At 34.4% G+C, this 13,611-nt stretch overlaps 1 protein-coding gene across 1 annotated transcript; it reads left to right on the top strand.

The window, feature by feature from the left end:
• The first annotated feature begins 959 nt into the window (after positions 1-959).
• On the top strand, positions 960-3,072 carry LOC123923807. The gene is made up of 3 exons (XM_045976544.1): positions 960-1,117; positions 2,366-2,479; positions 2,624-3,072. Exons 1-3 carry the CDS (start codon positions 1,100-1,102, stop codon positions 2,756-2,758), a joined length of 267 nt encoding a protein of 88 aa, XP_045832500.1. The 5' UTR covers positions 960-1,099; the 3' UTR covers positions 2,759-3,072.
• Positions 3,073-13,611: the final 10,539 nt, after the last annotated feature.

Genomic DNA, 13,611 nt, shown 5'->3' with positions numbered 1-13,611 from the left:
AGTATTTTACATTTTAAAATATTTCTTTGTTTAGTAAAAAAAAAAATATACTTTGTGTACAACATTTAAAGTTGCATTGGTATTTTCATTTTTTTATATTTTAATACTAAGGTCCCGTTTGAAATAATTTATTTTTGAGTTTAAGCAAAACAACTTATGCAATAAATAAGTTTATAACTTTCGCAATAATAGGGGTCAAGTCATAGCTGGTATGACACAATGACAGCAAACAGTGATGTCTTCTGTAGAGGGAGAAGCATGTGCTTTACTTTTAGCAATGGAAGAAGCTAGACATAGAGGACTTGATCGAATTCAATTTGAAAGTGACTCGAGGGTGTTGGTAGAGGCTATTCATATGAAGCGTAGAGACAATTCTGAGTTTCTGTCAATTGTTCATGATATTATTAGTTTTATGTCGTCTTTTCTAAACTTTGAGGTTAAGTTTGTTAGGAGGCAAGCAAATTCGGTTGCTCATACTCTTGCTAGGGCGGCCAATTCTTGGTCTAGCTTCCATAGATTTGAGAATATTCCCTTATGTATTGAACATTTAGTAGTTAATGAAATGCAGTAAGTTTGTTTGATTAAAAAAAAAAGTTCCCATTAACGAAACTTGTATTTTTATAAGTTATTTTTTCATAAACTATCTTGACAAATTTATAATAATACATAAAAACTTGTTTATTTGCATAAGCTTAAAAATAAGTTATTTCAAATGCGTCTAAGTGAAAATGAAAACGTTGCATCACATGCACTTGTAAAATAGGGTATCATGCATATATAATGATAATGTAATGTTTTTGTCAACTGAATTAAACTCACGTGACAAGTCTAATATTTATTATTAAAGTCAAATGCTAAATATTTTTAATAATTAGATGCTTACTAATAATAATTTTCAATGTTAAAAAAAAAAGTTCCATTATTTTAAAAAACATTTAAATCCATAATAATAATAATTGACATAAAAAATGGCTTCATATTTGTCCTCCTCCATCACCGTCATCTAAATAAACACATCAGAAGAAGAACGGGAGAGATCGAAACAAACCATTTGGCGGTGGTTGGTTTCTGACTTTCTGACACACACAGTTACCAAATCATGAAAGAAGATCAAGAGGTTTATTACTATTATTATCAAACCCTTCAATTCTCCAATTTCTTCCCCTTTTTCAATTTTCAGCCTTAATCCATTTTTGACTTGTGTATTTATCTTCCTGCATATTCATAAGGTCTAGCGTTGGTTACGTTTCTGATAGTTCAAATCCACTTTGAATATGTGATCTGATTTGGATTAATTATTTAAGGTTTAATGACTTCAAATTCTGTTGTTGATTTATATTTTAATAGGAAGAATCAAGGTTTAATTCTGTTTATTAATAGTGAATTATGAAAGAATTTCAGTTCAATATTTTGCTGAGTTAATTTACATCATGATTATGACAGATTGACAACGTATCATTCAGAATTAATGTTAATTTTTTGCATTGGTACTAAAATCCCATTCAATAGGTCGGTAAGTATAACTCAGTTGGTAGCTGCAGAGATGTTGATATGTGGGGGGAACTGGATTTGAACCCGCGATTCTCCACTTCTCATTATAACCTAAGTGTGTGTGTGAGTGTCTAGCCACTAGGTTATTTGACAGAAAAAATGTTATTGACTAGAAAACCGGAAACAACTTAGAAATTAGAATATCCAATTGAGGACTAGTAATCGTTAATGTGTCTTAAAATGCTTATAAGTTTGATTAAGACGACTAGTAGTTGTTAATCGGTATCTTTTCATGTTAATCAACATGACTTATTCATGTTGCGGAAGTTACACTAAGGTCTCATGGATTCTTTTTCTTGACTATCGTGATACCTTGTGTTTGCGTAAATAGCAAGGAGGCCTTACTTTTGCATTTGTTGCCTTAGGCTCAACTTATGTTGCGCCGGCCTGCTTCTTCTCCCTTAATCTATTTTTTACAGGAAATTTCCTCTCTAGCACTCCTATAGTTTTGACTAATTTTCTCGATTTACAAAGATATATGTAGGCAAGAGTAAATTTTTGTAGCCAATAACTGAGGATATGCAAATACTGTCTCCTACTCTCCTTACAATACTAGCAGTTTAATATTAAGAACATTTCTTGTAATATTTGTTAATGGTCGGACCATCATATATAGGTTTTGTTTGACGCCAAATTTCATACAATATCCCTTGACAAAACAAATGTCAGAAACCTGTGGTTTTGAGAGAACAATTTTTTGTTTCCTTCTTTTATAGGCTTTCAATAAGTTCAGTGTTATTACTTATTGTCTCTGTGGGATTATTTATATTCTCTCTGAGAATCATTTATGTGAAAGTAATGAATTTGGTTTCAGCTAGAAGTGAAAAAGGAAGCTGCTGCCGACACATTGTACAATTATTCAAAATTTGTGATGGCAAGGGTTGGATATAGGACCCGGCCATGTGATTTGAGGTTACATTTGATGAAGGTTTGAGACAAAATTCTCTGTTATTTTCTCATTAGGAACATCAGGCTATATGGAAGATGAAGGGATTATCTTAAAAACTAACGTGTTAATATTCTCATTGATGCATGCTCTCCAACCTGACATAGTTATTATAATCATTTTCAGGAGATTTCGGGTATGTCAACTTCTCTACTTAATAGAGAAGCACAACACACTGCAGCATCTCCTGAGGCAATGGGCGAGTCATCAAGCTCAGGAACAGCAAGACTAGATAAAGCGGACAGTTTTCGAGCACTATAGTTGATATTTGATAGTGGATTGGTGACCTCGTTTTTTGTCTAGGGTTGTGGCATAGTACGCGGTCGCTGCTAGTTTGAAACATGTATGCAATATCTCACAGATTGGTATAAAGTATAATACTGCTGTTATATTCATATGAAGTTTGATGTAGGATATGGTGTTGTTTGATCCAAGTAGTCTACTTCACTTAATAAGGCTTGGTTGTTATTGATGTTTGATGTAGGAATATTGTTGTTCGTCTTTTGTTCATATCAGATTACTGTTAGAATATGGAAACAATATATATCTCATTATTATTATTATTATTAGAATTACATATTATTAGCATGTAAATCATTGTACATTAACATTACCTTAATGACAGCATATCATGACAGCAAATCATAAGCCATATATGTGTCATGTACTGATGTATATATATTCTCCAAACATGAATGGAAAGGACACGCAGCAATATTCACTTACATGGTATCACGAGTCTAGTCCAAACCCTAGCCCCTGTGTTCAATTTTTTTTTTCCATTAACAATGGCCAACAAAACTGATAAACCATTCCACCCTGCTCTTGCTGTCACAAATATAAAAAACTTCATCTCCATCACTCTAGAGATGGAAAAGAGCCATTATCCTTCCTGGGCAGAGCTATTCAAAATCCATTGCCGCGCATATGAAGTCATCGACCACATTATCCCACCGCCGGTGTCGAAGCCAAACGATACCGCTGTCGAAACTTCCAAAACCGCATCCGAGAAAGAAAAAGAAAAAGAACAGCCTGTCGAGAGTGATCCCAAACTCTGGTCACGCTTGGATGCGATTGTCCTTCAATGGATTTACGGTACGATTTCTACCGATCTTTTGCACACCATCTTGAAACCGAATTCAACTGCACAGCAAGCATGGGAGCGATTGGAAACCATTTTTCAGGATAATAAGAATTCTCGGGCTGTGTACCTGGAAAACCAATTCGCCAATCTCAGCATGGATGAGTTTCCCAACATCTCGGCGTATTGCCAAGAACTCAAGATGCTTGCCGACCAACTAGCCAGCGTTGGTTCACCGGTTTCAGAACACAGACAAGTTCTTCAATTAATTGCGGGTCTAAATGAGAACTATGATGGTGTTGCTACACTCATTCAACAGAGTGATCCTTTGCCGCTTTTTTACGAAGCACGGTCCAAGTTAATACTTGAAGAAACCCGCAAAACTAAACAAGCAGCAATCGCCGCAAACGCTGCAGGCACAACCCTTCTCACCACCAACACTGATGCATCCAGTTATGGAAACAATTCCATCTCAGCAAATCGAAACAACAACGGACAGAAACGCAACCAAAACCGCAACAATAACCGAGGAAAGAATGGAGGCAACAGAGGACGAGGTCGTGGAGGCAACAACCACGGTAGAGGACCTCAATATGGTGGACAAAATCGTCTGTGGCAGCAACAACAAAAACCATATCAGTGGGCTCCTTACCCACCGTGGGAGTATTGGGGACAACAACCATGGGCTGCTCCTCCTTGTCCCTACCCCACCTCACCATGGACACGTCCACCTCCCACACGTCAGCCCGGAAATCCTAGCAATCGCTCACCACAGGCGTACAGTGCACAAGCACCAAATTATGCACCTACCGACATTGATACGGCGATGCAGAATCTGTCCCTCAATGTTCCTGATGAAAATTGGTACATGGATACCGGCGCAACCTCACACATGACATCATCTCAAGGTACTCTCTCACCTTATTTTAATATGAGCACTAATAAAAATATTGTTGTTGGCAGTGGACAGGAAATTCCAATTCATGGTTACGGACAAGCTTGCCTTTCCCCACCGCACCCACCTTTAACTCTAAACAATGTCATGCATGCCCCCAAACTCATTAAAAACTTAATCTCTGTGCGTCGTTTCACCATTGATAATAATGTTTCTATTGAATTTGACCCTTTTGGTTTTTCTGTGAAGGATATCCAGACAGGGATGCCACTAATGAGATGTAATAGCACCGGAGACTTATATCCTATCACCAAAACCACCAGACATTCTTCCACCTCTCCATCAACATTTGCAGCTATATCTTCTGTCTTATGGCATAATCGTTTGGGACACCCAGGAGCACATGTCTTAAGTTTTCTTAGAAATAATAAGTTTATTGATTGTAAACAATCTTCATGTCATTCTGTTTGTCAATCTTGCATTTTTGGGAAACATATTAAGTTACCATTTTCGCTTTCCAATTCTCGCACTACTAAACCTTTTGATATAATACATAGTGATTTGTGGACATCACCAAATTTAAGTTCAGCTGGTCATAAGTATTATCTTGTTCTTTTGGATGATTACACTAATTTTTTATGGACATTCCCTATTGGAAGAAAATCCCAAGTTTATTCCATTTTTTTGTCCTTTAGTGCTTTTATTCGAACTCAATTTGAACAAAATATTAAAAGTTTTCAGTGTGATAATGGAAAAGAATTTGATAACAAATCTTTCAAGCAATTTTGTCAACTTAATGGCACAATATTGCGTTTTTCTTGCCCACACACATCTCCCCAAAATGGAAAAGCTGAACGTAAAATAAGAACAATCAATAACTTAATCAGAACTCTTCTTACTCACTCCTCTATGCCCCCATCACTTTGGCATCATGCCCTCCAAACATCAACATACCTCTTAAATATTCTCCCATGCAAACTACTCTCAAATCATTCACCAACTTACTTTCTTTACAAACGAAATCCCTCTTACACACACTTACGAGTTTTTGGGTGTCTTTGTTATCCTCTATTTCCCTCCACCACAATAAATAAACTACAAGCTCGTTCCACCCCATGTGTTTTCCTGGGATACCCTCCACATCATCGAGGCTATAAGTGTTATGACTTGTCTAGTCGGAAAATATTAATATCTCGACATGTCATATTTGATGAGTCACAATTCCCCTTTGCCAAGCTACATACTCCCTCCAACCTAACCTACAAATTTTTAGATGAAGGCATGCATCCCCTATTGCACCACCACCTCCAAAATGAAATCCCTCAACAAGAACCGGACCCCAACATAACACAACCTTCCAACAACACTACTAGCAACACTAACCCCAACTTGGCCTCTACTCTGCCAAGTCACTTTCCTACACCGCAACCAACACCAAATGTACCTACACCAACTCAACAAATAGCCTCCTCACCTATTCCACAACAGAACCAAACCAGTTCAACCCAACCTCGCACCATAGCAACTCGTAGCATGCATGGCATTACTAAGCCTAAACGTCATTTTAATTTAGCATCATCTGTCACACCATCCCCTCTTCCATGCAACCCAAAACTTGCTTTGTCCGACCCGAATTGGAAGGCTGCCATGGCCGATGAATTTGATGCTCTTATTAAAAATAAGACGTGGGAACTAGTTCCTCGTCCTCCTGATGTTAATGTTATTCGTTCAATGTGGATTTTTCGTCATAAAAAGAAATCTGATGGTTCATTTGAGAGGCACAAAGCCCGTCTTGTTGGTGATGGCAGGTCGCAACAAGTTGGTATGGATTGTGATGAAACATTTAGCCCAGTTGTGAAACCAACCACCATTCGGACAGTCCTCACTATCGCTTTGTCAAAAGCATGGACTATCCATCAATTGGATGTGAAAAACACATTTTTACACGGCCACCTTCATGAAACCGTCTACATGCATCAGCCGATGGGTTTTAGAGATGCTGACCATCCAGATTATGTATGTTTATTGAAGAAATCTTTATATGGCCTCAAACAGGCCCCTCGCGCTTGGTATCAACGGTTTGCTGATTTTGTCTCGACTATTGGTTTTTCACATAGTAAATCTGATCACTCTCTCTTTATTTATCAACAAGGAAATGACATGGCATACATTCTTCTTTATGTTGATGACATAATTCTCACCACATCCTCCGAAGGCCTTCTTCAGTCTATTATATCACTTCTTGCATCTGAATTTGCTATGAAGGATTTGGGCCCTTTGAGCTACTTTTTGGGCATTGCAGTTACACGACATACAGGTGGATTATTTCTTTCTCAAAGAAAATATGCCGAGGAAATCATTGAACGAGCCGGCATGACCCATTGCAAGTCCACAAGCACGCCGGTGGATACTAAAGCAAAATTAAGTGTCTCATGTGGATCTCCATACAAAGATCCTACACTTTATCGCAGTTTAGCAGGTGCATTGCAATATCTTACCTTCACGAGACCAGACATATCCTATGCTGTCCAACAAGTTTGTTTACATATGCATGACCCAAAGGATGGCCATATGAATGCTCTCAAACGCATTCTACGATACATTCAGGGCACTCTTGATTATGGTCTGCATCTTTTCAAATCTTCCATCTTTGGTCTCATATCTTACACGGATGCTGATTGGGGAGGATGCCCCGATACTAGACGCTCCACATCTGGATACTGTGTTTTTCTTGGAGACAACTTAATTTCATGGTCCTCTAAGCGTCAACCCACCTTGTCTCGGTCTAGTGCAGAAGCCGAATACAGAGGAGTTGCTAATGTTGTTTCAGAGTCATGCTGGATTCGAAATCTTCTGTTAGAGCTACATTGTCCGGTCCAAAAAGCTACAGTGGTTTATTGTGATAATGTTAGTGCCATATATCTCTCGGAAAATCCCGTTCAACATCAACGCACTAAACATATTGAAATGGATATTCACTTCGTCCGCGAAAAGGTTGCACGTGGTCAAGTTCGTGTTCTCCACGTTCCGTCCCGCTATCAGATTGCTGACATCTTCACTAAAGGTCTTCCACGCATATTATTTGATGACTTTCGAGACAGTCTCAGCGTACGGAAACCTCCCGCTTCGACTGCGGGGGTGTGTTAGAATATGGAAACAATATATATCTCATTATTATTATTATTATTAGAATTACATATTATTAGCATGTAAATCATTGTACATTAACATTACCTTAATGACAGCATATCATGACAGCAAATCATAAGCCATATATGTGTCATGTACTGATGTATATATATTCTCCAAACATGAATGGAAAGGACACGCAGCAATATCATAAATATGATTAATCAATTATAAAACTTGAGACTAATTTCATTGTCATATCATAAATTTATAAATTGTTGATTTCTAAATTGTTGTTCTAAATTGATGAAACTTGTTGGTGATTTAGAACATATACTATTTAGGGGCCAGATCATTTTGGATACACAACACAGGACCAATTGGCTGCCTTTCTTTAATTTTGGCTAATTTTCCATCCACTATAAAGGATAGTTATGGATGTGCAAAAGAATACAATGAAGTATCTCAGTATTTTAATTCAAAATTGAAGGAAGCTTTAAATCAACTACGCAAGGATCTCCCTCTTGCTACAATCATATATGTAGATATTTACTCTGCTAAATACTCACTTTTTCAAAATCCAAAAAAATACGGTAAGTCAAATCAAAATCCCCTTATTTTCAAGTTTTACTACTATTTGTACGATAATGTATATATACTAGTATATGTACCTGTACAATGCACGGGGCGACTATAGCTGAAATTTTCATTATAACATGTAGGATTTGAGTTTCCACATGTGACATGTTGTGGCTATGGAGGAAAGTACAACTATGATGATCATGCTCTATGTGGACAAACCATTAACATAAATGGAACAAAAAAAGTTGTGGGTTCATGTAAAAATCCTTCTACTAGAGTGATTTGGGATGGAACGCATTACACCGAGGCAGCTAACAAAATCATCTTTGATCAAATTTCTAGTGGTGTTCTCACAGATCCTCCCATTTCTCTAAATCTAGTATGTCACAAAAAATTCACTTGAAATTAACAACTCTTGTATGATATACTATTGTGTAAATGGTTCAAAATCTCTCCACTATAGCTAATACAATTGAATTTTTTTTCTTGCATATATAAGGTATTAGTATATTTTATATAAATTATTCATTCTCTTATATTAATAGGAATTTGTTTTTTCTTAATGGTTTTCAGAGAAAAAAGGTATTGATAGTTAGTAGTAGGAGGAAAATAAAACATGATCAATTGTTTCATTCAAGTTGAGATATTCCAAATGATTAGACATTAACCGAAGTTCAATCACTTGATTATTTATTGTAATTTTTTAATTATAACATATTCATTCGATCTCATGTAAATTTAGCCCAGTTGATACGAACATTGTATTATATATGTAGAAACATTGCATTATAAATAAATATTCATTCTCTAGTGCATGTCTTCGGTGTTGTGGAATAACGGAAATAATTGGGTGTAGAATGGCATTAAGGATCTGACCAAGAAGTTAGTGGTTCGTCCCTTGCATTTTATGGGGGAATGATGTGCAATTAATGTGGTTCAACGGCGCCAAACTGAACATGTCACAACTCCTACAATAGTGCAGTCACAGTGACCCAGCTTGGGGTGGTGGAAATGCAATGTAGACACAAGTTTTTATGGTGATTCAGGCCACTTGTGTTGGGGGTTGGTGTATCTGAAATTCTCATGGTCATTTTATAACAGTGGGCAGCAACTGGATCTGGAGAAGCTTGCAACCATTGACGGCGAGGGTATGACGTTATTAGAGACTTTGTGGAGATGTTACTAGAGGATGGTCCAATGTTGTATCTGAAAGCGACTCTAAAATCATCGTGGATGCCATATACAATCAAACCAAAGTGGAGTTTCTGAATTTAGTTCTCTCGTTTCTTCTAATAAATTGTTGAATTTACCTTCGAGTTTTGGGATAAAGTTCATTAAGCGGCAAATGAACATGATGGCTCATACATTAGTTAGGGATGTCATTTCTTGATCTAGTAATACTTTATTTGATTTTATTTCTCATTGTATTGATAACATTGTTATTAATGAAATGAGTTGAATATATTTCCGTAAAAAAAATAGTATTCATCTTTGTGTAACTTTGTGTTATTAAATTCAATAAAGATTTTTTTTTACAAAAAATTCAATAAAGATTTATGTTTTTTTTCTTGGCAAAGTTACATTATGAGTCTAATATGTTTTTTTTCTTGGCAAAGATTTAAATTATGTAAATAAGTATTCTTCGTAAGAATTTTTTTCTATCATTAAAAAAATTACAATAACTAATTATTAATTTAAAGTTTTATTTTTAACCAAATACATCAAGTTTTTTACAGCCACATGGATTGAACCCACAACCTTGGCCAGGAGCACCATCCCACCAAATTGGCCATCAATTATATTCGTCAAAGTTACGGGCAAACATATATATATATATATATATATGGGCACTATAGTAATTTTCTATTTTCTGGGGTGGGCCATGGCCCAGCCAGACCACCCCTAACTCCGCTACTGCATTTAAGTCTTTTATCTTCCAAAACATGCACAAATTTATCATTTTTCCTTTTTTTTTTAAAAAAAAATTCCTGACTTGTCCATGATTCGGCGGTAATGTCACAATTATTTTTCTACATAATTATTTAAATGAAACTCTGAATTTTTTAAAATAAAAAAACAAAAACCTAACAATTTTCATCTTCTTCCCTCTTCATCTTTAACCCAAACAATTTATGCATATCATTATATCAACCTTGAATCTCCGGTAAAGAGAAGACTCATACAGTCCTAAGGCTAATACCAATGCAAACAAAAGAATGCATTGTGAAAGAATCTCTATCAAATCTATTCAATTTTTGTGAAGAATGCATTGGGAAAGAATAAGGTTGTTGTTGTTGCAGTCTATTTTCCCACAATGTAGTTAGTGTGCGTTTTGTTGTGTTATTTGCCAGTTTGATTTGAAGAGGTTGTAGAAACAATATGGTGTTTGTGTTTCCAACCTTAATTTGTCTTTTTTTAATAATGTTTTTCTTTTGGGATTAAGAGAAAGGAGAAGCTGAAAAGGAGATATTTTGTTACATATATTCTGCGGATTTACCTGCAAAAGTTTCATGAGGTTTTAGATGTGAAAAATGTTGTATTGATTTTCCTGCGAATTTATCTGCAGAATGTCTAAATTTTCTGAGGATTTATTTGTGGGAATGTCAACTTTTCTGCATCTTTTGTTGCAGGATTACCTGCGAAACAATTTCCTACGAATTTGAAAAGATCCTTAAGAAATAATTACCCACAAAATATTACCTGGCACCCAAATCCGTAGAAAAATCCTCATATTATTATTATTATTATTATATATATATATATATAGAAGGTGAACAAATTTTAGATAATTAAAAAAATAAAACAAAAAAAAATTATCAGCGAATATGAGTGAATTTTCGCTCAAATTATTGTTATTATTATTATTATTATTATCAGCAAATAGAGCTGGTGAGCCAGCATTGTGTTTGATTTCTATGTCATCTTTATTTTTAGGTTCCAGCCCTCTCTTTTACCAAAAAAATTATTTTTTAATAAAAAGTGATTTTATCAAGGGAAACAAATTCAAAATACAATTTTTGTTTTTTATTTTTATAAAATTATTTAACTTAAAAATTATTTATTATTTATTTGTTAAGTAGTCTAATAGTTAAAAATTCACCTATTAAGATGAATAAATATAATATTTCGGTTCGTATTTCAACCCTACATATAAAATATAATATTTATTTTAAGAAATGAAAAACATCTCAACCACCATATTATGTTAAACTAGTTCTGTATCAGTTAAACACGGAAAAATATAATTGTAAAATTTAACTAAATAAAAATTTAATTTGTATAAAGTTTAAGGTTATTTGTAAAAAAAATAAACATCTCACAATATTGATATTGATTTATATTTTTTATTATATAAGTTACATAAATTAAATTTAAAACAAAATAATTTTATTTAAATTTAAATTATTAATATTTGAGTTGTTTCATTAAAAATGTAATGTTTTTCTCTCTTGCATTTGTTGCTTTAGCCGCCTCTCATGTTGTCGTCTTATGTAAGGCATCACACCACATTATTAACATACTAGGACTAATATTTAATGGGTCTTAGGGCTAGGGGTGGGCATTATACCGAACTGAACCAAACTGTTTTCAAAATTCATAATTACCAAAACCAAACTGAATTGTTTGTCTTTTAAACCGAACTGAACCAAACTGTTAAAATGGTTTGGTTTTATGGTTCTGAACCAAACTATAATTAACTTTTGACTAAAAAAAAACTGAATCATTAAGATAATCGAACCGAACCAAACTGATAATCATGAACCGAACCAAACTGTTTCATTTTAGTTTTAAAACTGTTAGTTATGGTTCTGTTTTTTTGGTTTGGTTCGGTTTAATTTTGCAGTTCGGTTCAGTTTTTGGTTTTTTTTACGCACCCCTACTTAGGTCACATGTTAAGATATCACAATATAGAAACTCAATATTTACCAATCGTTAGTTGGTTCAGTGGTGATTGGCGCTGAACTTGGTAGGGAAGACCACGGTTCGATCCCCCGCAACTGTGATCGGAAGGGGCTGGAACCATTTGATGCCAGAACTGTCCCCCGAACCAGATTAAACTGGTAGCGAAAGCAAAAAGAAAAAAAGAAACTCAACATTTAATGATACAAGAAATTTAATGTTTCAAAATTTAAATGACAAATTAACATTTAATAATTTCTATTTTTAACATGTGGCTCAAGGACATGTATTAACATTCTCCATATTTAATTTAATCAAAATAGGGGACCAAAATACATTTATGTCACACTTTTTCCTATTCACGGCTCATTTTCCTTTTAATTTCCTTCTTTAAGAAAGTAAACCAATTTATCTAGTGGTTGAAAATTTCATCTTAAAGTGAATAAATGAAAAATGATCGGAATTCGAACTCTGATCCCCTACCTATATATATAATGCAATGTCCTGCTAACTTATATCCCATTTTCTTTTTTTCTTCGTTAGAACAATATTTATAGGTTAAGAAACACTAATATATTTTTTTAACAAAAATAGTATAAATTGCATTCAATAAAGATTAGAAATACATCATCATCATCATCATCATCATCATTAACTAATGATCAACTAGCAACTAATAATCATTCTCCTTGTTTCCAAAACTAGTAAAAAATAAACCATTAAAATTAGTTGTTAAGTTTCTTGCGTAGAAGTTTAGCGCGTAGTTCAGCAGCGTCAACATCCTTAACATTTTCAGGCTTATAGTAACCGGTAACAGGATCTGGTACCCAAGAAACTCTTATAAGTAGAAACAACCTCTTCCCCTGTCTTTGTGGGTCCCATCTTGTTACCAATAGACACCCCTCCTCCCCTTGTTGCACTTTCTGTTGCAGCAGCGTAAACACGTCTCAAAGAAGAAAAATAATACAATTTTAAAATCGTACAAGTAAGTCAAGATAGCCCCTATCTCACCAAACAATTAGAAAAAGCACACCTTTTGAATTTATATATGTTCGAACAAGTTACTCATATCATGCATGGTGCGCAAGTCTCGAATAACATTATAACGAATACGAATATAACATTATAATGAATACGAATTTTACAAAATCGACCGTTGGATTGAAAGATTATATCATATAGATCATCCATAAATTTTTTTAGAAAAATTGAAAATCTTATGATATATTATTGAGACCATCAAAATTAACGGTATTTAATAAAAACTCACAAACCAATAATTTTGATGAGTCTCAATAACATATAAAATTATTTTCAATTTTTCTAAAAATTTCTATGAATGATCTATTTGATATAATCTTTCAATCCAACGACCGATTTTATAAATTTCGTATTCGTTATCATATTATTCGAGACTTGTGTATCATGCACAACATGAGAAGCTTATCCATGATTTGACCTCTAATAATGATCATAATCCGCTATAAATAGAAGTTTTTGATAAGCATATTATAACCATATATATCT

The sequence above is a fragment of the Trifolium pratense genome, linkage group LG1 (assembly GCF_020283565.1).
Source record: "Trifolium pratense cultivar HEN17-A07 linkage group LG1, ARS_RC_1.1, whole genome shotgun sequence".
NCBI lineage: Eukaryota > Viridiplantae > Streptophyta > Magnoliopsida > Fabales > Fabaceae > Trifolium > Trifolium pratense.
Note: the sequence above shows the minus strand (reverse complement) of the source record. Positions and strands in the feature narration are given on the sequence as shown.

Coding starts and splice junctions, on each gene's coding strand:
- LOC123923807 (XM_045976544.1), top strand. Junction 2,480..2,623: donor TGAGGTTACATTTGATGAAG/GTTTGAGACAAA, acceptor AATCATTTTCAG/GAGATTTCGGGTATGTCAAC.